General features: G+C 40.3%; 2 gene segments (V, D, J or C); both read left to right on the forward strand.

The window, feature by feature from the left end:
- The window catches only part of LOC122704631, a 284,386-nt gene extending 270,423 nt beyond the window's left edge, over positions 1 to 13,963 (forward strand). Inside the window, 2 exon segments of the V gene segment in view lie at positions 12,568 to 12,785; positions 12,951 to 13,963. Coding sequence covers positions 12,734 to 12,785; positions 12,951 to 13,297 — 399 coding nt within the window.
- LOC122705810 lies at positions 715 to 24,518 on the forward strand. The segment is given in 3 exon segments: positions 715 to 832; positions 965 to 1,082; positions 24,134 to 24,518. Coding segments are annotated over 3 exon segments (612 nt in total).
- Positions 24,519 to 24,740: the final 222 nt, after the last annotated feature.

The raw sequence follows: 24,740 nt of genomic DNA on the forward strand, positions 1-24,740 counted from the left end.
CTCATCTTATCTGTTTTCCTTATCTCTGTGCTACCTGATGTTCAAGGTCCAAAAATAGTTTTCTAGTTGGAAGATCAACTCTACCGTTATCAGTGAAAAAGAAGTCACGTATTTTATTTTTACTGTGTTTTACAAATCTGTCATTCCATGATAAATCAGGATAATAACCTTATCATTTAACTACACGTTATTTGACACCTGCCTTAGAAAAAATTTTCTCCACGGCATGTTGACAGAGTCAACATGAATATAACTACTTCAGAGAAATGACTTGGGGAGAGGAGGAAGCACTTTCCATACAGAGGGATCCTTCTCTGACCCATGGGAATCAGAGACATACGCGAGGAAGAAACCTCTGACTATTCCATCTAGAAATTATAACTGGGGTTTCTTGTGAAGCTAGAGATACCTGTGCCATGCAAAAAATTATGGAAGTAATATAGAATATTTCCCTAAGCACGCTTATGTTTAGGACACTCTTCCTAGGGTCCTAGGCAATTTTCCTGTGTGTAATCCCACAAGCTGTTATCAGGAGGAATAGGTCAGACTCCACTGTGGTGCAATTCTCACGACCACCACCAGAGGACGGGGCTTCCTTCAGATGTGGTTCCTCTTGTTCAGGAGCTGGTTTGACTTGCCTACTTTGTAGCCACAAGACAGAATATTGGTGCTGTCCAGAAAGGGGCTCTCCGTTTCTGAGTGAGGAGCTTCTGAAATATCCAGATGGAGACTAGATTCGTTAGACTGGTATATTCCAGGGAACAAGGACCGTTTTCTTCTGCGAACATGCATTCTGTCACTCACTCAGTTCTTCTGATCATCTTAATATTCAGTAAGTAGCATTTTATTCTAAATGTTAATGATTTTTCACTTTCCTAAAACTGTAGGTAAGTTTTGTTTTTCTTCTCTGACTGAAAACTCCTCTCCTGTACATTTCTATCATAACAAAGTGATTTTCTCGTAGGAGGGACCAATGGTGACTCAGTGAACCAGACAGAAGGCCCAGTGACTGTCTCAGAGGGGGCTCTCATGACTCTGAACTGCACTTACCAGACTGCTGGTTTTGCTGCCTATCTTTTCTGGTATGTCCAGCATCTCAACAAAGCTCCTCAACTCCTCCTGAAGGGCTTAACAGCAGACAAGAAGGTAGAGCATGAAGGCTTTCAGGCCACTCTTGTTAAGAGAGACAGCTCCTTCCACCTGCAGAAACAGGCAGTGCAAACATCAGACTCGGCTGTGTACTACTGTGCTCTGAGTGACACAGTGATGGAGGGCTGCAGGGGGAGCTGAGCACAAACCCAGATGCAGATGGGGCTCCGGCTGTGGGCAGCCCGGGAAGGGGGTGCTGTTTCTCTCTCTAGTGTGCTATGCTAGAGGTCTTGTCAAAGCTCTTCCAGGTCTGCTCCTCAGAGCCAATTGGACCTAGGAATTCTTGGGTTGCCCTACAGAGAGGAATCTGGGGCAGGACAGTTCAAAAAGGAACCTAAGCGTTTTTTTCCAGAAATGCGTGTTTTCAGCCCATCCACATGCCCCCAGATGGCATAGAATCCCTTAAAGTGATATTAACTCTTCAATGACAATTCAGAAATATGCTGAAATATTTTACAATGTGTTAATGAAAATTCCAAGGCACATTGTTAATGGATGACTGTGCGACCTGGAAGCTAGTCTCTGGTTTTTAAAATTCAGGCCAAGATTGTGTATCCTGATGAGTTTCACCTGCAGACACTCCATCTTCAGTGACTGGAGCTTTATTCTCTCTTTCCTTAAGTTTTCCATCCCTTTTGGTTGCTCCAGCGATGCTGCTGCCTAAGTAAATTCCAGGAGGAGAACTTCCTGAAAAGATATTCCTTCTGTCAAGGGCCCTGTGGATCAAAGCAGCCCTCTCTGTAAATATTGCAGGTGTTGTGTGTATTGTTTGTATTCAAACTGGGTACAGGATATTCTCTTTGCTAATATTCTCATCTCAGGGAAATGAATGCCAAAGAATGTTCAAATTACCATACACTTGCACTCATTTCACATGTTAGCAAGATTATGCTCAAAATCCTTCAAGCTATGCTTCAGCAGTACGTGAACCAAGAACTTCAGATGTACAAGCTGAGTTTAGAAAAGGCAGAGGAACCAGCAATCAAATTACCAACAGCCACTGGATCACAGGAAAAAGCAAGTGAATTAAAAAAAGTCTACTTCTGCTTCATTGACTACGCTAAATCCTTTGACTGTGTGGATCACAACAAGCTGTGAAAATTTCTAAAGAGATGGGAATACCCAAGAAACCTGTATGCAGGACAAGAAGCAATAGTTAGTACTGCACATGGAACAATGGACTGGTTCAAATTTGGAAAAGGAGTACTTCAAAGCTATATATTGTCACCCTGCTTATTTAACTTATGTGTGGAGTACATTAGGTGAAATACAGGGCTGGATAACTTACAAGCTGGAATCAAGATTGCCAGGAGAAATATCAACAACCTCAGATATGGAGATGATGCCACGCTAATGGCAGAAAGCAGAGAGAAGCTAAAGAGCCTCTTGATGAGGGTGAAAGAGGAGAGTGAAAAAGCTGGAGTAAAACTCAACATTTAAAAACGTGAGATTATGGCATCCGGTCCCATCACTTCATGGCCAAGAGATGGGGAAAAAGTGGAAACAATGACAGATTTTACTTTCTTGGCCTCCAAAGTCACTGCAGATGGTGACTGCATTCATAAAATTAAAAGACTCTTGATCCTTGGAAGAAAAGATATGACAAACCTAGACAGTGTATTAAAAAGCAGAGACATTACTTTGCCGGCAAAGGTCCCTATAGTCAGAGCTATGGTTTACCCAGTAATCATGTATGAATGTGAACGTTGGACCATAAAGAAAGCTGAGCGCTGAAGAATTGATGCTTTTGAACTGTGGTTTTGGAGAAGATTCTTGAGCGTCTCTTGGACTGCAAGGTGATCAAAGCAGTCAATCCTAAAGGATATCAACCCTGAACATTCATTGGAAGGACTGATGCTGAAGCTAAAGTTCCAACATTTTGGCCACCTGATGTGAAGAAGCGACTCACTGGAGAAGACCTTGATGCTAGGAAAGTTTGAGGGCAAGAGGATAAGGAGGTGACAGAGGATAAAATGGTTGGATGGCATCACCGACTCAATGGACATGGGTCTGAGCAAGCTCCGGGAGCTGGTGTTGGACAGCGAAGCCTCGCCTGCTGCTGTCCATGGGGTCGCAAAGAGTTGGACACGACTGAGCTACTGAACTGAACTGAGGTCAGACATGACTGTGGTGTAATCTTTAAGATCACCACCAGAGGGCGGGGCTTCCTTCAAATGCGATTCCTTTTTGTATTCAGGAGCTGGCTTGACTTGCCTCCTCTGTAGCCGCAAGACAGATGACTGCTGCTGTGCAGAAAGGGGTCCCCATTTTCTGAGTGAGGAGCTTCTGTAACATCCAGCTGAAGACTAACTTTGTTAGATTTGATGTTTCTAGGAAAGAAGTACTGTTGCCAGAATGTTTTCTGCCACTCACTCACTTCTGGTCATCTTCTTAATATTTGGTAAGGAGCATTTTATCCTAAAGTGGTTTCTCATTTTCCTATAATAACAGGTAAGTTTTATTTTTCTTCTCTGGCTGAAAACTCTCCTCCTGTACATTTCTACTATAACGAAGTGATTCTCTTGTAGGAGGGACCAATGGTGACTCAGTGAACCAGAGAGAAGGCCCAGTGAGTGTCTCAGAGGGGGCTCTCATGACCCTGAACTGCACTTACCAGGCCACGTATTCAACTTCCTATCATTTCTGGTATGTCCAGCATCTCAACAAAGCTCCTCAACTCCTCCTGAAGGGCTGAGTAGCAGACAAGAAGGTAGAGCATGAAGGTTTTCAGGCCACTCTTGTGAAGACGGACAGCTCCTTCCACCTGCAGAAACGGGCAGTGCAAGCATCAGACTTGGCTGTGTACTACTGTGCTCTGAGTGACACAGTGATGGAGGGCTGCAGGGGGAGCTGAGCGCAAACCCAAGGGGAGCAGGAGGCTGACGTCAGGAAGACATATATTCTCTCCTTGATCAGAGTTTAGTGTATATTTAGAGTTTTTCAGGAAAACCAATCAAACTCAGGTCAAATCCTAGAAACTCAGGGGGTTGGGAATTGCTCTACAGGATAATAGGGTGGATGTCAGTCTTAAAGAAGACCCAAGCTCCAACCCCCAGCAGCACCCCTGTTCAGCCAGAAAGATTCCTCTTCTCTAGACTGACTCAAAAAAAAATCTATTTTGCTCATAATGTAAGATAGATATTAGATGTCACAAAATTAGTAGTCCATTTCGGGAAAAGAAATAGATGATTAAAAGCGCATCACCTGAATCATAATCATAAACCAACACAGAAGTACCAGGCAAATCACATAGCAGTCTGCGTGTGGCTGAGACGTAACGCTATTGAGGTGCTGCTTGCAGTGAAAGCCTTTGAACCGGAGCTGCTGCAGCCATGGGATGAAAAAGCGTTTGTGACTTTTGAGTGGCCATGTTTCTTTTATTACTTATTTGTTTGTTTTATTTTTGGTCCGGCTGGGTCTTTGTTACTGACCTTGGGCTCTCTCCAGTTGCAGCGGGTGGAGGTTGCTAGTCATTGCGGCGGTGCACGGGCTTCTCACCGCGGCGGCTCCTCTTGGTGCGGAGCGCGGGCTTCCGCTGCACCGGCTTCAGTAGCCGCGGCGCACAGGCTCAGTAGCGGCGGCACGCAGCCTCTAGGGCTGCATTTCTGATGTAAGGAAAGAACGATGCTTGGTCTGGTGAGCTTGTACTCATTTTGGCTATAGGGTGGATATTTAAAAGCAAGATTATTTTAGCACACATTATTGATTCCTGTTAGACACATACAGCTGGACAAATTTTGTCCATCAGGAAGCTTGCTGTGATTGCATTAAACAGACAAGGAACTTTATCCAGTGTAAATTTCCACAGAAACCCATGCCTTGGAGTGTAGGAAGAAAAGTTACGACGATTGAGAGTAAACAGTTTTATCTTCCGGTATGAAAGAAAAACTTGCGAGCTTATTTCACTGTAGATTTGGGCTGCAGATCCCTCCCCCCAAAAAGATCTATACAAAAATGGATGCCTATTTGTTCTCAGAGGTCACTATAATTATAATAAATTGTTTTTGTCACAAAACTTATGTCTATCCTAGATGTATTGACTGAATATGCATGCAGCCCTGATGTAATTGTTGTTAATTTAATTACAGCATGATAACCCACTCTAATATTCTTGCCTGGAGAATCCCATGGACAGAGGACCCTGTCCTCTATTATTTATAGTCTATCAATAGACTATTAGTACTAGTCAAATAATACTAGTCAGACAGTATTTGACTAAATCTAAAACTATATAGAGTTGTAGGTTCACTGTACAGATATTTATGCATTGCTAAGTCTGGCCATCACTGTGGATCTGAAATATCTCTGAAAGGACACTTCTTGGACCCTCCCTGTGCCCTGCCTCACCTGTGCCATGAATGACTTGGAATGATGTGCACAGAGTAACTATTACCACAAACCTTCACCCCAAGGGGAAATGAAACCCTGAAGTTTGCTCAGAACTAACCTCATCACCTGGTCACATTCTCTATATGTGATTACAGAGGTATGTATGTTTAAGGTAGAGAATAGAGTATGCAAAGAAGGAATGCTAGAAACAAATTAACTCACCAATTTTACTAGTCAAAAAAACTCTATTAGAGATTCATACCTTATAGGATATTTCTTTTCTGAGTTTTTACCTGACAGTGTATTGTGAAATAATTATTTCACAACAGTAGTTACAGGTCAACATCACACATTCTAATGGTGATATTCCAATGTGTGATTTTATCATACTTTTGGGCTAATTCCATTTTACTAGCTTTTTAGATTGTTTTACTCACTGTAGTAAACAATACTGGAATAAACACAAAGGTATTTGGTGATTTTCTTAATGACTCCTAGGAGTTTAATAGGAGTTTACCATTAAATCTTTCTGATGTGGCTCCCTGCTCATTTCTGTGACCCTGGAGTATAGAGCATTTTCACTCTGCAATTACTAAACAGTCATATTTTCCTTGTTTCACAAAATTCTTTTATATGAAGGCTTTGCTTTATACTTTAGTCCCAGTTAACTCCAGATGGCTTCAATTTTGGATGATTCTGCACCACGTATGTGCAGAGTAGCTGTCATATAACATCTAAAAGAGTTAAGTCTCTGCACTATTCTTGGTGACATCAGGTGGGAATTAACCTAGTGGGTTTGCTTTCATCTGGAATTCCAAAAAGGAAGATACTACCCTTCCTTGTGTAAGGATTTTCTATCCCTATTATACAAATAACAAGGATCCCAATAAAGAGCAACTTTCCAGAAAAGAAAGTATAAGTGTGTGTGTGCATGACACACAAGTATGTGAAGGAGAGAGAGAGATGAGAGAGACAATAGACTTACATAGCCAAGTCATCAAGTAATTAGTTAAAAGAGTTGAATTTTGTAAAACATATTGGAAAGAAGGAAGTAAAGTCACCTAGAGACCAACTTTTAATGAAGAAAAGAGGTGTAAGCAGTTTCAAGGAATAAATCAAAGGTGTGAAAGAAGAAAAATGTATCCTAGAATTAACTCTTTGCAATCCCATATTTTTGCAGGCTCCTCTGTCCATGGGATTTCCCAGGCAAGAATGCTGGAGTGGGTTGCCATTTCCTTCTCCAGGGAATCGTTCTGACCCAGGGATTGAACTCGCATCTCCTGCATTGGTAGTCAGATTCTTTACCACAGTAAAGTGAGAAAAGTTATCATTGCAACCTAATGTGAGCCTCAAAATCCTCCAGACTCCAGGGGAATATTTCAAACTCTCTGAGTCAATCCTTTGAATCTCTTCTAACTTGAGAAAGATTGAAAAAACACACACCACCACAGCTTCACTTTTTTCTCTTTTGTTTTTAATATTTTTTAATTGATTTGGCTGTGCTAGCTCTTAGTTGCAGCACATGGGATCTAATTCTCTGTCTGGGGTCCCTAGCATTGGGAGTTCAGCGTCTTAGCCACTGCACCTGTGGCTATTTATTCTAACTGTGAAGTCCCTATTTATTCTAACTCTTTAGTGAATTATCAGTTTTCTCATGTATTATTATTGTGCAGAATAGGATAAGGAAAGTTAAAAAGTGGACTTTATATATGTTTTGCAAGTGTCTTCAAGCATGTATTGTGGTCTCTCTCCATGAGTTCTCATGTACTGCAGGCTGTCTTCAAAGCCCAAGACAAAAGGGACGTTGCAATTAGTATGCTTTTATGTACTTACATCTATATCTATAATTATGTGTTGTATTTTTCAGTAGCTCAGTCATGTCCGACTCTTTGTGACCCAATGGACTGCAGAACATCAGGCTTCCCTGTCCTTCACTGTCTCTCAGATTTTGCTCAAACTCATGTCCATTGAGTCAGTGATGCCATCCAACTATCATCCTCTGTCATCCCCTTCTCCTCCTTCAATCTTTCCCAGCATCAGGGTCTTTTCCAATGAGTCGGTTCCTCACATCAGGTGGCCAAAGGATTGGAACTTCAGTTTAAGCATCAATCCCTCCAATGAATATTCAGGACTGATTTCCTTCAGGATTGACTGGTTTGATCTCCTTGTAGTCCAAGGTACTCTCAAGAGTCTTCTCCAACACCACACTTCAAAAGCATCAATCCTTCAGCACTCAGCCTTCTTTATGGTCCAACTCTCACCTCCACACATGACTACTGGAAAAATCATAGCTTTGACTATATGGATCTTTGTTGGCAAAGTAATGTCTCTGTTATGACTATAACTGTGAGCTCTGTAGGGTCAGGAAATGTGAATGCATTGTACATTACACAGTACATAGCACATAGTGGTTGCATATTAAATATTGGTTGACTGAAGAATAATTCATTCATTAAATCAACAGATATAGAGCTTCTACCCTTTGGATGTTGTTAGGTAATTGTGGATCTATTTTTTCTTGTAGTTCATTTCTCATCGCCATAAGAATACTTCTGTTTATATGTGTCATAAGTTCCCTTTCTGTTTGAACAGATTTTCTTCATATGGTACTGTTTTCAGGCCTGCAATCAAATTAAATGGTCTCCCTCCTGTTGGCATAGACAGAGCCATCTTAATCACCTGAGTGAGTCTATAGTGAGGTATATTGACTTGTTCTCTTGTAAACTTGGAAGTCCCTCTTATCAGTGATTCTTCTAGATTTCAGCCAATGTTAATGTACCCCTGTATTATCTCTTTCTTGCTTTCATTTCTAGACTTTTTAATCTTCGAATTTTAGCCTCAAATATTTACTTGCTGTGGCTAAAGATATGGATCCTATTAAGCTAAGGATGGTAGTGGGCAAGGAGGGAGCAGTGGTCCAGACTGAAAGAAAGTCACAGTTACCTTAGTTCTCTTTGAGTCCCAATACTTTTCCTTTCCATCCTAATTTCTAGGGTTCAAAGGAAATGACCTTGGTATAACAGGTAGTCTCCATACACTAGATTTTGCCCATGAGTACAACTGGATGGTGTCAAACTATCTGTTTCTATTTATCTTTACCATTGCCATGACTTGTGCTGCTTCTTTGTCCATTTTTTCTTTCAAATCTAAAGACCAAGTTTAGGGATAAATACTCCTACCATTGGGAGTCTTAGCCTAAGACAAGAAAAGTGCCTTGTCTGTTTTTCTAGTTTCTGTTTTCAAGGGTTGACTTATTTTGATCACGAACAATTTTAAGCTCCTGGATTCACAACCCTTAAAAATATTTTTAGAAAGTGTTATACTCAATTATAATATTTGTATTCAAAAAATTGGTATTTAAAAGACTCTGCCCCTGGGACAGTAGAAAGAAGAATGACTACATCCTTGGTGAAATGAGCTGTTTGACCTTGGAATGCTGACTGTGAAAAAAGGTCAATGGAAGCCTGTAATTCTAGCAAAAAGTACTAACAGAAAGAGGGAATTTTCATTCTTGGGACATTTTGTAAAGAATGTTCTCTTCTTCAGGAAACACATGCTCAATTATAGGAAAGAAGTTACAGACAAGGAAGGAGATTCTGACATTTAGCTCAGTTTGATGACTTAAAGATTGATAAGCATTTTTGTCAGAGAACTTTAAAGTTTAAAGAAATGTGAATGTTAGAAGAGATTATAGTTATCTTCAATCATAAGACAGATGTAGCCATTTTCTGAATCTATACTAGAAAGCATTGTCCTGTAATACATGATAGAGGATTTCAGAGGTGATGAATTGAGAAGGGCTTGGCTTTTTACTACAATTTTAACTTTACTCTTTAGGTAGAGAAATCACACTAAGTATAAAAAGGGAAAGCCACAGGCTCAAAGAACGAATTTTTTTTCACTCCCCTATGAGAGGTCTTCAGTCCACACTTTGGTCATGTTGCTTTGAACTAGTTACTTGATAACAGCAAATAGATAAAGCCTGAAACAAAGATGATGACACAGCCCTTTAAAAAAAATTAAAAATATATATACATTATAAAAGTTAGCTCAAAATGGATCATGGACTTAAATGTAAAATATAAAACTATGCGACTCTAACAAAAGATAAGAGAAAAACTTCAGGCTTGCAGCTAAGTAAATCTTAGATTTGACACTGAAAGCATGATATACTCACACACACATGCACACAGCAAACTGAATCAAAATTAAAAAACTTTCCTCTGTAAAAGACCCTGCTAAAATATGAAATGATAAGTTACAGAACTGGAGGTGAAAGTGAAAGTTGTCCATGGACTTCTCCAGGCCAGAATACTGGAATGTGTAGCCTTTCCCTTCTCCAGTGGATCTTCCCAACCCAGGGATCAAACCTAGGTCTCCTGCATTGCAGGTGGATTCTTTACTAACTGAGCTATGAGGGAAGAAAATGAGCATTGGATTTGAACAGGTGTTTTACCAAAGAGGGGATATACAGATTGCAAATTAGCACCTGAAAACATGTTCAACAATATTAGCCATCAGAGAAGTGCAAATTAAAGCCACAATGAAATATCACTACACAAATCTCAGTGGGGCTAAAATAAAAAATAGTGATAACACTAAATTCTGGCAAACATGTGGGAAAAACTCAATCACTCACAAATTACTGATGAAGATATAAAATGATACGGGCATTCTGGAAAATAGCTTGGCAGTTTCTCATAAAACTAAACATGCAATCACACATTTGGACACTTATTCTAAATAAATAAAAGATTTTATTCACATAAAAACTTGTACCTGAATATTCATAATAATTTATTCACAGCAGCCGAAATATGGAAACAACTGTGTCCCTCAGTGGGTTACTGGTTAAGCAAACTGTGAAACATCTACACCATGGAATACTCTTCAGAAATAAAAAAGACCAACAAGTTGGATACATACAGTAACTTGGATAGATCTCATGTTTTTACTACTTATGCTAAGTGAAAAAATCTCATTGGCTACTTCTACATAATTCCATTTCTAGGTCATTGTTGCTGTTTAGTCGATAAGTCAGACCTGACTCTGCAATCCCATGGACTCCCACAAGGCTCCTCTCTCCATGATATTTCCCAGACAAGAACACTGGAATGGGTTGCCATTTCCTTCTCCAGAGGCTTTTCCTGACCCAAGGATTAAACCTGCATTTCCTGCAGGCAGATTCTTTTACCATTGAGCCACCAGGGAAGCCCCTCTATGACATTACTAAAAAACAAAATTGTATGGATGAAGAACAGATGAGTGATTGTCTGGGGTTAATGATTAGGGAAGGGGGTCAGTGTGGCTACAAAGGTGTGCATAGCCTAGGGAAACCTTGTTATGATGAAGCAGTTGTGCATCTTGATTGTGGTGATGAACCTATACATGTGATATACATAAATACATGAATCTGTACATGTGTAAAACTGAATATAGCTACACACACACACACACACACACACACACATGTATCTGCATGCAAAACTGAGGAAATCTAAAAACTGAAACCTGTGGATTTTACTAATGTTAATTTCCTGATTTAAATACCATGGAGGAGACCAGGTAAAGAGTACACAGAGCCTCCTTGTACATTTTTGGAAACTTTCATGACTTGATAGTGATTTAAAATTAAAAATATTTTTTTAATGACATGCAATTTTCATAAAGTTCGCAACTGTAAATCACCTCTTGAGCTTCATTACACATCACTCATCCAGCTCCCGGATTCATTTAGTGTCTGTTCTACAAAGAGTGCCTGCATTTATCTTGCAGTTATCTTTCCCATCTTCTTTCTGAGATACACATTCAGAAACAAAGAAAAGCTGCCTTCTAACTATGATTGTAAGGGAGCTTGCTAAGTCTGGGTAAAATGAATTATATGAAAGGATGCTAAAATTGATATGTTAGTTCAATGACTTTTAAATCACTGAGAAATTACCAAATTTTCAAATAAAAAGTCCAAGAACAACAAACTCCAAACACTGTTTGGAAGTGTAAGAACTTCTGTGCTGCTTATTCTTTGTTGTCACTGAGTGGGTGAAGGATAAAGTGACATCAAAACAGTGCAGCTGAGAGCTGATGCTCTTTTTCCGCATTGAAGCTAATGGGGTTGGGGCAGAGTGTGCTGTTCAGACAAGTCTTAAGAGAGCTCCTATAAACGGTGGTCAACTCCACAACATAGACCCACGTTCAGTGACAAAATCCAGTGGGGTGTCATAGAACCAAGCAAATTAAGCAAGGCTAGTTTTGCTGTACTTATCTTCTGCTACCCACTCTGCCCTGTGACTTTCTGACCTGTCTCATGTCTACATTGGAGAGCTCTTCTTTCCCTCTGCCATGATCGCCTGTTCTGTCCTCCCAAGATCTGTCAAGTCTTGACCCTGAGTTTTAGTTATGCTTGGTCCCTGAAGCCAGGCATAAAATTATTTGAAGAAATGGATTTCTTAACTTATATTCCCAATTCTCTGTCAAAGAGGCTTCCAGACAGATGCACAACTATTCTATCCCTCTAATTCTCTCAGCACTCTGGTCTTTTTAAGGTCTCCCCTGCTGAGACTCTTGTGTACCGTAGAGGGAAACACAGTCCATTATACCAATACCGCTGCTACTAAGCCCCTTCAGTCGTGTCCGACTCTGTCCGACCCCAGGGACTGTAGCCTGCCAAGCTCCTCTGTCCAGGGGATTCTCCAGGCAAGAATACTGGAGTGGATGGCCATGTCCTCCTCCAGGGGATCTTCCCCACCCAGGGATTGAACCCACGTCTCTTACATCTCTTGCACTGGCAGATGGGCTCTTTACCAGTAGTGCCACCTAAGAAGCCCCATTACACTGATGCTTGGGCTCAACTCCCATAACCCTTGATAGCAGTTTAGCTTTATAGTAAATCCAAGGAACAATGACATGATTAAAATTGCTGGCAGAGAAGGCTTTTCTGATTACTGCTTTAGACCTCCGTGTGCTGTGCCCAGCAACATAAAAGATGTCCTTCCCTCAATATTTGTCTTTGTAGGTGGCATAGTTGTCTAGTGAGATGTTTGTGTTTGTGACCACCAGGGGGCAGTGATTCCATTCCTTTCATTTTCCCAGTGTCTTAAAAGTCAAAAGCATGAAGCTACTAGAGGATTTGTTCGTGATTGGCTGAGCCCAGCAGAAAGGCTCTGTTGTGCATTAGAGAAGAACTAAGACACAGGAGCAGCTCCTCAGGGGAGAAGATTTGGAATCACTAAAATTGCATCAAGAGTGAGGTGGCAGGATGGAGAACATGCTGGAATGTGCATTCATAGTCTTGTGGCTTCAGGTTGGATGTAAGTTGCCGGTTAAGAGGTGAGAACTTACGGGCACATTTTTCCAAAGACGGGGAGGAGAGAGAGAGGAGTCTAGACACTGCTCATCCCAGGCTTTGTGTTGGGATTTTAAGCACTGCTAATCGGAAAGCTTTGTGTTGTTTCTGACTTTGTTCTCCTGAACAGGGCTGCGTGGAGAAGACCGAGTGGAGCAGAGTCCTCAGACCCTGAGAACCCAGGAGGGGGACAGTCTCAGTCTCAACTGCAGCCACACCGTCAGCGGTTTCAGAGGGCTACAGTGGTATAGACAAGACCCCTGGAAGGGCCCTGAACTCCTCTTCCTTCTTTACTCAGCTGGGGATGAAAAGCAGAGAGAAAGACTGAGAGCCACCTTGTTAAAGAAGAGAAGTTCTCTGCACATCGAAGCCCCCAAACCCGAAGACTCAGCCACTTACCTCTGCACTGTGCAGACACAGTGCTCCCCAGGCACCTGCAGACCGTACCCAAACCCTGAGGCTGCGGCTCTAGAATAAGGGCGTCTTTGCTGTTTTCCTTCCTCCCGAGCACCCAAAGCCTCTTCCCAAGTGGTCCTATGGAGAACGAACTCTTCTTGTGACGCAGCCAGACAGCAGAGATTACTGGGCATTCTGTCCAGGATCCTAGACAGTCCCCGCTGTGTGTCCATGGATCAGGCTGCTCTTTTAAACAGCCCAGAGCTTCGCCCGTGTAGATTTGAAAGGGATAGTGGTGGTATGGAGTCTTGGTTTCCAGTCTTGGGCCCCTTGAAAAGATACCACAGGAATGTACCTTCTTCCCTAAAATAAATTTTTTGGCATTCTCTTATAATAATCTGGCCACACATCTGTAAGAGAATCTTTCCCGTTTTAATATACTCTCAAAGGTCATATCTCCACCAGCCCTATTACTACATTTCTCTTCTCCTTAATAATCAAGTTAGTTGACTGTCTAGACTTACTGTCCCCTCCTTGAATCTGACTTCTATGAGCATTACTCCGTGAGAAGCTCTCACTTAAACCAGTGGCTTTGGTGGTGATAAAGCCAATGATTATTTCTCAACCTCATCTCATCTGAGATTCTCACTTTTTCATCCTTTTTAAAAATAAAATTTCTTTTTTAATCAAAATAATACTCTCATTTATTTACAAAATCAAATAGCACTCTCTTTTTCTTCTCACTCTTCCACATAGTCTATTTTTGCCTCCCCAGAGGAACCACTTTTTATTCTCAGGTGCTGACACTGACATTTATCTCCACATTCAAAATGCTTCTTGGCTTTCTCTTCTCTCTCTCTCTGTAACTGAGGTACAACACATATAATAAAGTGTACAAAACGGAAGCTTAGAACTCAATGAAATTTTACACTTGTTAATATCTACATGCATAGTGTATATTATCTCTGGCTTTGTTCACTCAGAATAATATCTTTGCAATTCACTAGTGTCACTTTGTGTATGTCTTTGTTTGTTCTTTTTTTAATTGATGTGTAGAGTTCCTCTATATGAATATCTAACAATTTAATTATCCATCCTCCCAGAAGTAGATATTTGGGTTGTTTGGATTGATTACAGTCTTGTGCTATTGTGAAAAAACCTGTGTGTGAGGGAAAAAAAAAACAGATTTTTTTCCTTCTTGTGTAGGGAAAAACCCAGTTCTACCCTATTATGTCCTTCTTTCCTATGAGTCTCCTTTACTACTCACACAAAACATTTCTGGTCAACAAATGTGTTTTTTCCCATACTAAGCAATTATCTGCAATCCCACCTGAGTATCCTATCATTCTAGTCAGTTCTGACACTTTCTACCTGAAAAAGGCATGCCTGTCACAAGCCCAAGTGTGCTTCTGAACAAAAGACTGTAGATAGAAGATTCCCAAAACAAGGTAAAACAAAACAAAATCCTGGGCTCAATTAATTCTCTAGAGTGACTCACAGAACTAGGAGAAATATTTCACTTATTTTTACCTGTTTATTATAAAAGGCTATGATAAAGGATGCAGATGAATATCCAGATGGAAGAGACGTGTAGGGTCAGGTTTGTGAGAGGAACTGTAGAGCTTCCATGTCCTCTCCTGGGACCACTCGCCTAGCACCTCTGTGTGTTCACCGACGGAAAGCTCTTCAGTAGGTCTGGGGTCTGGGCAGTGGTCCTACGAGATGACTCCCCAGCCCACTTGTCGTTCTGCATTTTCATTTTAACTGCACCCCACAAATGATATAGCAAGTCCTACTTAACTGGCTCAGATCACCTATAAAATGTTGAATAGAATTCTTCTTATTCCCAAACTCAGAGGTAAAGCATTCAATATTTCACTGTGGCTATTAATTATAGTGTTTTTGATAAATATTCTTTATTTATTTAAATTGATTTTTAAATGTGAAACCAACTTTCATTTCTAGAGTTAAGTGCCCTTAGGAATGTTGTTTTGTCCTTTTTACATAATGAAACATTGATTTGCTATTATTTTATTGAGCACTTTCCCCCCATTTTCCTGAATGATGCTAGTATTCAACTTTTTCTTTTCCAAGTTAATGTCAGATTTTGGTATCAAGATTGTAATGGTTCATTGGGTAACTTGCAATTCATGGCTTCTTTTCTACCTGTAGAAGAATTTGTGTAGGGTTTCTAATGATTTAGAAACAATTTTCAGAAAGTTCACTATAGTGAGGCCGTGTAAGCATAGCCTTATGGGAGAAACTTAATAATCCTGAAATTATGGATTCAGTTAGTTTAACAGATAAAGGGTTCTTTATATATTTTTTCTTATCATGGTTGACAAATTGTGTTTTTTTCTGCCCATGTTTTATTATTTGCTACCTTTACTTTCTTTTAACTTACTACTTTTTCCACTTCTTTGAGTTGCAACTTTGCCTATTAATTCTCAACATTTCTTTTTTCCTGACAAATATAATTGAAATTCATTAATTTGTCTCTAATTACAAATATTCCTTGACTTACAATGGTGTTATGTGCCAAAAAACTTATCATAAGCTGATAATATCTTTAGTCAAAAGTTCATTTAATACACCTGAACTCTGAACATCATAGCTCATCCTAGCCTACCTTAAACATGTTCAGAACACTTATATTAGCCAACAGTTGGGCAAAATTATCTAATACAAAGCCTATCTTATAATTTGATGCTGACTACCACATATAATTTATTTGGCACTGTACTGAAAATGAAAAACTGAGTGGTTGTCTAGGTTCAGAAGGGTTGTGTGTTGGTTGTTTACCTTTGCAGTCGAGTAACTGACTGGGAGCTGCAACTTGCTGCTGATGTTCAGCATTAAAAGACAGCATCATGCTAGCCCATGAACAAAATTCAAAATTTGAAGTGCAGTTTCTACTGAATTCATATTATTTTTGTACCATCGTAAAGTTGGAAAACAATAAGTCAGGGACTTTCTGTACTGCTTTTGCTGCATCTTACATGTTTTGATATGTCATATATTCATTGTTATTCAACTAAAATATTTCCATTTGAAGTGGGACCTAAGAATGGCCAAATCCTGCCCTGCTCACCACAGGGAAGAATCCTGAAGATGCTGTATATATTAGCTTAAGACAAACAGAAAGTGAAGGACTTTTAGCTGATCCCTGGACCTAATTACCTCTAGGACCTAATATCACTGGTCATCTGATTACCTCTAGGAAAGGTAAGTTTGAGGCTCATGCCTAAGTAGAGTTTCCTACTTCCTTCTGAATCCAGAACAGCAAGCTCAGAATTCCTACAAGGATGAGGTGGAAAGATAGGACACACCTCAAATTGGCCAAGAGTTGACTTACTTTTCAGGCATCTGGGCTGAAATAGAAAGAAGCAGCAGCCCATCCCAGGGCACTAAATTAGCCCTCTATAGAAATGCATTTATCACAGGTAGGCAAAGACTTCAAAATGCAGGAGCTATAAGCAGAATAAGTGGACTCTGGAGTCCTGTGTTTAAGTTAGACTGAGAACTGATCTGGGCTTCTCCGGGGGCTCAGAGGGTAAAGAATCCGCCTGCAGTGCAGGAGACACGGGCTCAACCCCTGGGCCAAGAGGATCCCCTGGAGAAGGGACTGGCTCCTCACTCTAGTATGCTTGCTTGGAGAATTCCATGGACAGAGGAACCTGGCAGGATACCGTCCATGGGATCACAAAGAGTTGGACATGAATGAGCGACTTGCATTTTCACTTTTTTTTCAATCTCCTACTCATAAATGGACTCTGAATGACAGAACCAGCCCTCCTCACTCCTCCTTTGTGGGTAGAAGAAGAGAGGGGTTTACAAAGAAGGAAAGAAGAAGTGGAAGCTTTCTGATTCAAGGAGAGAGACACAGGTATTCTTATCCATACCTCCTGGTTTTGTTCAGTTTTGATCTTTTGGGTTTTTAGCTTTATAGTCTGCCCAATGTCTTCAGTGGAATAGATCCGAGAATTATCATGAGATTCTTGTTTCTACCTGCTGTCTTTTTGTCATTCTCATCTTCAACACCAGAGTCTTTATTATCATTTATTGAACCACTACCATATGCCAGGTCCATTGCTCAGCACTTTAGATACTCCTTCTGTAATCTAAAACCCACAAAGTAATATTAATCTATCCTCAGGTAAGGAAACTGAGCCTTAAACATGTTTAAAGATAAAGGGATTTCTGAGATAAATGCTGCAGGCAACATAAAATGAGAATTAAAAAATAAAAACTCCAGAGTTAAATAGTTCAAAATTTTTTCTGCTATACAGCAGAAAGTAACATAACATTGTAAATCAGCTATACTCCAACAAGAATTAATCTAAAATGTAAATAACCAGTTTGAATAAGTCCAAAAAATCTTTGCAAGTCAGAAATAAGTCTACTTACTCTTTTGACAACTGTCTAGTATATTATAATACAGATCTATCATAACATATTGAGTATTTGTATTGAAGGATATTTAAATATCCTTGCTGCATACAATACGCAATTTTATAATGTATTCATAAGGTTATTTCTTAAAAAATTCTCAGACAAGTGGAATATCTGGCCAATGATAAGAAAATAGCACCTATGAATCTTATTTAGCTTATACTTCAGTTATAGGATGTGAAAGTGCCCATTTCCTGATATATTACACACATTGAATGTGAATATTATGATTCTTAACTCTTTTTGCAACCTGATGGCTGAGAAATGATAGAAAGGGATTTTCAAGAAAGTGTGAATTAAAGAAAACAATTCTTAAGAACTGAAGTGGCAAGAGGAGGGAGCAGTTACAGGAATGTGAAGAGGTTCAGCTGCAGCTGTGCAGTAAAACTTACAATTTCTTCTTTTCTAACATAAGCATTTATGCTTACATTTCTCTCTAGGTTCCTGTGTGTATGAGTTACTCAGTATTGTCTGAGTCTTTGCCACCCCATGGACTGTAGCCCACCAGACTCCTCTGTCCATGGAATTTTCCAGGCAAGGATACTGGAGTGGGTTGTCACTCGTATCTCCAGGGGATCTTCCCCATCCAGGGATCGAACTTGGGTCTCCTGCATTGCAGGCAGATTCTTTACTGTTTGAGCCATCAGAGAAACCCCTCTAGGTACATACTTAGCCACATTCTGCAAATCTGATGTGTTAAAAATTGTTTTCCCTAGGAGGAGGGACAGAGGAGGGAAAGAGATAAGCATTTCTCTGGCAACGCTGGGCTTAGCCCTGAGATGATGGTGTTTCCATGGCAACCTGGCACTCCCGGCAGATGGGCTTCTGGTGCGTCCTCCTCTGTGCCTCTGTGACTTGCTCTGATTGGCTGGGCTGACTCTGTGTTTCCTGTAGAAAGTTTTGAACACAAGAGGCAGCAAAGCAGGTCTTTTATCCTGCGAGTCCTTGAATATTTTACAGACACAAGAATTCAGTTCTCCAGTGAGTCTAAATGACGGAAGGAATGGACAAATCCCTGAGCCCGCTCATCCTTTGGTTACAACTAAACTGTGAGTTAGAGGGATTTGCAAATGGGCAAAGAATGGGCGACTCCCAGATATTCCTCCCCAGGGAACACAGAAAGTCAGGGAGTTGTACCTGCATGGTTTCTGGGAGTTCCTGTGGAGAGCGAAAAAGTAAACTTAAGTTAGTTTCCAAGAATAATCAGCCGCTAACCAGCCTGTCTCTGTTTTCTCTTTCTGAACAAGGGTGAGCAGTAAGCAGGACGTGAGTCAGAGTCCTGAAGCTCTGAGCGTGAGAGAGGGAGACAGCGTGGATCTCAACTGCAGTTACACCGACAGCGCTCTGTACTTCCTGCAGTGGTTTAGGCAGGATCCCGGGAAAGGGCTCACATCTCTGTTGTCAATTCAGGCGAATCAGAGAGAGCAAACAAGTGGAAGAATTACAGTCTCATTGGATAAACCATCAGGACACAGTGCTTCACACATTGCGGCTTCTCAGCACAGTGACTCGACCACTGACCTCTGAGCTGTGGGCCCCAGTGCGCAGAGGGAGCCTGTTCCCAGGACTCAGACTGCAGATGGGCTCCAACCACGTCCTGGCTTGGCGCTGAGGAAACTTCTTCCATTAAGGGGTTTTCTGTATTGACTTTCCTTCCAGATAGAGGCAATTAGCAAGTGTAGGATGATTTGAGAGAATAGCACTGAATCATGTACATTACCACAGGTAAAATAGATGACCAGTGCAAGTTCCATGCATGAAGCAGGGCACCCAAAGCCCACGCTCTGGGACAACCTGGAGGGATGGGGTGGCAGGGGAGGTGGGAGGGGTGCTCAGGATGGTGGGGACACAGGTGTATCTGTGGCCGATTCATGTTCATGTAGGGCAAAAACCATCACAATATTGTAAAGTAATCATCCTCCAATTAAAATAAATAAATTAATTTTAAAAAATCTTTTAAAATGATCTAAAATTATATTGTGAATTCTTTGATTGTTAGATTTTCATCAACTTCAATTTAAATAATAGTTTTACAATCTAACTGGGAAAAGAATTTGAAAACGAGCAGATACATGTGTATGGATAACGGAATCACTTTGATGTACACCTGAAAATAACACAACATTGTTAACCAGCTCTTCTCTAATACAAAATAAAAAGTCAAAAAATAGTAGTTTTGTTGAGATTAAGCAACATTTCACACAATTCTCTCTTTTAAAGGAACACCTAAGTGTGCGTCTAGTATATTCACAACATGGCACAATCACTACCTCTTTCTAGATTTGAAACCTTGTCATCACCCAGAAAGGAAACCACAGGCCCGTGACATAGTCACTCCCTGAGCTCCCCAGGCACACATCCTTGGGAGCCACCCACCTGCTTTCTGACCACAGGTTTGCTTATTCTATGCATTTTATGCAAATGGAATCTTACAATACATGGCATTTTGGCATTGTTTACTTGACTTAGCATAATACTTCGGAAGTTCATTCAACTCAGGACCAACTGCTAATGTTAGTTAGTTAGTGAAAGGCTCTCAGTCGAGTCCAACTCTTTGCGAGACCCCATGGACTATACAGTGCGTGGAATTCTCCAGGCCAGAATACTGGAGTGGGTAGCCTTTCAATTCTCCAGGGGATCTTTCCAACCCAGGTTTCAAACCCAGGTCTCCCACATTGCAGGCGAATTCTTTACCAGCTGAGCCACAAGGGAAGCCCAAGAATACTGGGGAGCATATTCCTTCTCCAGTGGATCTTCCCTACCCAGGAAGCGAACCAGGGTCTCCTGCATTGCAGGCAGATTCTTTACCAACTGAGCTATGACAGAAGCCTAGGACCAACTGGAGAAAGGCAAATGTTCATCCCTAGCCAATCACATGGGATGCCATACTGCTAATTAGCCTGCTGACATTGTCCCTGTTCTTCCCACTCCCCTCCACCCATCTGTTTTGCTATAACTTTGTCAGTTTTACTGATCCTCTTAAAGAACCAACTCTTTGTTTCATTGATTTTCTCTATTGTTTATCTCTTTTAAATTTCACTGATTTCTCCTTTTATCTTTATTATTTTCTTATGCTTGTTTTGGATTAATTTATCTTTTCCTTGTCCAGGTTCTTCAGATAGAAGCTTATATAATCTGAGATTTTATTCCTTTTTAATATTTGCATGTGGTGCTAAAATTTCACTCTCAATACTTCTTTGGCTGTGTCCCCCCAGTTTTGGTATGCTGTTATTTTCATTTTTATTCAACTCATGGGAAATTCAATGATTTCCCTTGAGACATTCTCTATGACCCATAGATGATTAAGAAGTGTGTTGTTTGGTTGTCAAATGTTTGGGAATTTTCCTGTATCTTTCTGTTATTTATTTATGCTATTATTTCATTGTGGTTGGAGAACATACTCTTTATATTTCAGTTCTTTTACATTAGATTTGTTGAGTTTTTTTAGGTCCCAAGATTTGGACTTACCTGGTATATATTCCATGGACACTTGACAAGAAGTATATTCTCCTCTGGTTGGGTGGAGTGTTGTATAGCTGATAATTAAGTCCTACTGGTTAATGGTGTTATTGAGTTCTTCTATATATCTGCTGATTTTCTGGCAAGTTATTCTACCAGTTGTTGAGAGAGGAATATTGAAGTATTTAACTATATTTCTAGATTTGTCTCTTTTCTTTTTAGCTTTAATTTTTGTTCCACTTATTTTTCAGCTCTGTTAGTTGGTACATATACATTTAGGATTACTATGCCTTCTCAGTAAATTATCCTCTTCATCAGTAGATAATATTTCTCTGTTTCTCGTAATGTTCTTTGTTCAAGAGTCTGTCTACTTTATCCGATGTTAATATAGCCATTATACTTTCCTTTGATCAATGTTTGCATAATACATCTTTTTCCATCCTTTTACTTTCAAGATGACCATGTCTTATTTGAAATGAATTTCTCTCAGACAGTCACAGTTGGGTCGTGTTTCTTAATCCACTTTTTGTCTGAACTGTTTTGTCACTGGTATGTTCAGGTCAACTTCTGTGTCTTAGTTTCTGTGTGTAGATCGCTTGTTTTTAATGTCTTGATATTTTAGGGCTTAGCCTTCCATTTTATTTGATTTTTTTTTTTTGCGCTTTTTTTTTGTCCCCTATGTTTTTCCTTCTAACCTCCTGTGAATTAGTCAACATTTTCTAGGATTACACTTCAATTTATCTGCAGCGTTTAGTGTGTGTGTGTGTCTGTTAGTTGCTCAGTTGTGTCTGACTCTTTGTGACCTCATGGACTGTAGCCTACCGGAATTCTCTAAACAAGAATACTGGAGTGCATAGCCATTCTCTTCTCCAGGGCATCGTGTCGACCCAGGGACTGAACCCGGGTCTTCCGCATTGTAGGAAGATTCTTTTATGGTCTGAGTCACAAGAGAAGCTCCTATAGCATGTCAGTCAGTTCAGTTCAGTCGCTCAGTCGTGTCCAACTCTTTGCGACCCCATGAATTGCAGCACGCCAGGTCTCCCTGTCCATCACCAACTCCCGGAGTTTACTCAAACTCATGTCCATTGAGTCAGTGATAACATCCAGCCATCTCATCCTCTGTCGTCCCCTTCTCCTCCTGCCCCCAATCCCTCCCAGCATCATGGTCTTTTCCAATGAGTCAACTCTTAGCATCAGTTGGCCAAAGTATTGGAGTTTCAGCTTCAGCATCAGTCCTTCCAATGAACACCCAGGACTGATCTCCTTTAGGATGGACTGGTTGGATCTCCTTGCAGTCCAAGACACTCTCAAGAGTCTTCTCCAACACCACAGCTCAAAAGCATCAATTCTTTGGTGCTCAGCTTTCTTCACAGTCCAACTCTCACATCCATACATGACCACTGGAAAAACCATAGCCTTGACTAGATGGACCTTTGTTGGCAAAGTAATATCTCTGCTTTTTAATATATCTAGGTTGGTCATAACTTTCCTTCCAAGGAGTAAGCATCTTTTAATTTCATGGCTGCCTATGGCATTTAGATGTGTCTTATTGTATAGCTGTTTTTATATGGTTGCTCCAGTTACTGCATTTATATAACACAGTCTATTGGTAATATTATTTTACCTATTTGAATGTAATGTATAAGTATTGCCTCCCTTTACACTTATTTATTCTCCCCACTCATAAAATAATTTTCTTTAGTATTTCCTCCATGTGTGTCTAGAGCCTCATTAGACAGTGTTATAATTTTTCCCAGATATATAATTATATTATTATATATATGTTATTATATAACACATCTAATATGCTATAAAATATTTCCACCAAATATAATTTAGGAAATTCAAGAGGAAAAGTCTATTGTATTTATCCATATTTTTGCTTATTGTATTCTTTATTCCTTCTTGTTGTTTCAAGACTCCTTCCTTTATAATTTTATTTCTGTTTATAGAGCTTCCTTTAGACATTATTTTAGGATAGGTCTTCTGGTGACCACTTTTCTTCGTTTTCCTTCAACTGAGAATGTCTGAATTTCACCTTTATTAGTGAAGGCTTCTGGATTAATGGCTCTTCTCTTTCTGCAGTTGAAATATATTGGATTATTTCCTTCTGGCTCAATTAAATCTGGAAACTAAAAAAATTGTAACATTGTAGTTTTATGTTTCATTCTAAAAATTATTTTGTATCCAGCACTTAAAAGTTGAAGGATAGCTGATTGACAATGTTATGCTAATTTCTTCTGTAGAGCAAAGTGACTCAGTTATACATATATAGACTTTCTTTTTTATTTTCTTTTCCATTATTGTTGACCCCTGGATATTGAATATAGTTCCCTGTGCTATACAGTAACACAGGACATTTTTACCTCACAATTCTGTTTTTTTAAAAAGCCAAATAGTTCAAGGCTGACAACATATAAATCCTCTTCTGTACATAATCATAATGCTTTGAAATTCAACCACAGAAGGGCAGTAAAAGGGTGGGGCATGTTAATGAAAAGTGAACTTCTCCGTAGTTCTCTATTTGGCCTCTGGAGGGCACTGCTGCCTAAATTGGAAATTGCTTTTCTGCGAAGGATCAGAAGAACCTCACAAAACCCTAGGTTTTAAGGAGATATTCTGACCATTTTTTACACAGCGAGATGTAAAGCATCTCAGACACCAGAGACAGCCATTTTGTTAAGACAGCTTCTCTTCCTAACAACCTCCCTACAATCTCCATCTGAAGAATTATATACCCTTTGTCATTCTTAACTTCAGAGAAACCTGGGTTCAAGTCAGCCAGTCTTCAAACTTATTTGTGGGGAACCTGTTAGAAAGGAGCTCACTGCCTCTTCACTGCCCCACTATGACCTTGGTGTTCACCTTGATGCTTGAGATGCTCCTGTTTCTGAGTGAGTATTACTCCACTTTACTCCTTTGTCCACACATGGAATATTGTGCCATGTTGAATAGAGACTTTTTGTTTTAGCTGAGTTCACTGATTCAGCACTGATGTTTCAGCAGGAGCTGGAGCCCAGTTGTGACCCAGCCTGATGACCACATCACTGTCTCTGAAGGAGCCCGTCTGGAGCTGAGGTGCAGCTACTCATCTTCTGTTTCACCATACCTCTTCTGGTCCGTGCAGTACCCGGACCAGGGACCCCAGCTTCTCCTGAAGTACGTGTCTGGAGACAATCTTGTCTCAGGCATCAAAGGTTTTGAGGCTGAATTTAGGAAGAGTGAGAAGTCCTTCCACCTGAGGAAAACACCAGCTCATTGGAAAGACTCGGCCAAGTCCTTCTGTGCCCTGAGTGACACAGTGCCCGGGGCTGCAGGAGGAGCTGAACACAAACCTCCTGGACCCTGTAGCTCAGTCTTTGTTGTATTAGGAGGTTGGCATGTTCTGTGAAGGCAAACAGCACAGACAACACAGAATCCTGGAAGTGTTTGGTTCCCATGGTCATCTTACATTTTTCTTTTCTTCATTTTTTCTTGTCTTTTCTATTCTTTTTTTTTTATATCATTTTGCAAAGGAAAGACTCCTGTTTTCTGAAATTTGGCATTTTCATCCTCTAGAATCAGAATTCTAGGGAAAATGAGGCCATAGAATTTTCAACAAGCTGGAGAAAGC

This window comes from Cervus elaphus, chromosome 12 (genome assembly GCF_910594005.1).
Source record: "Cervus elaphus chromosome 12, mCerEla1.1, whole genome shotgun sequence".
Lineage (NCBI taxonomy): Eukaryota > Metazoa > Chordata > Mammalia > Artiodactyla > Cervidae > Cervus > Cervus elaphus.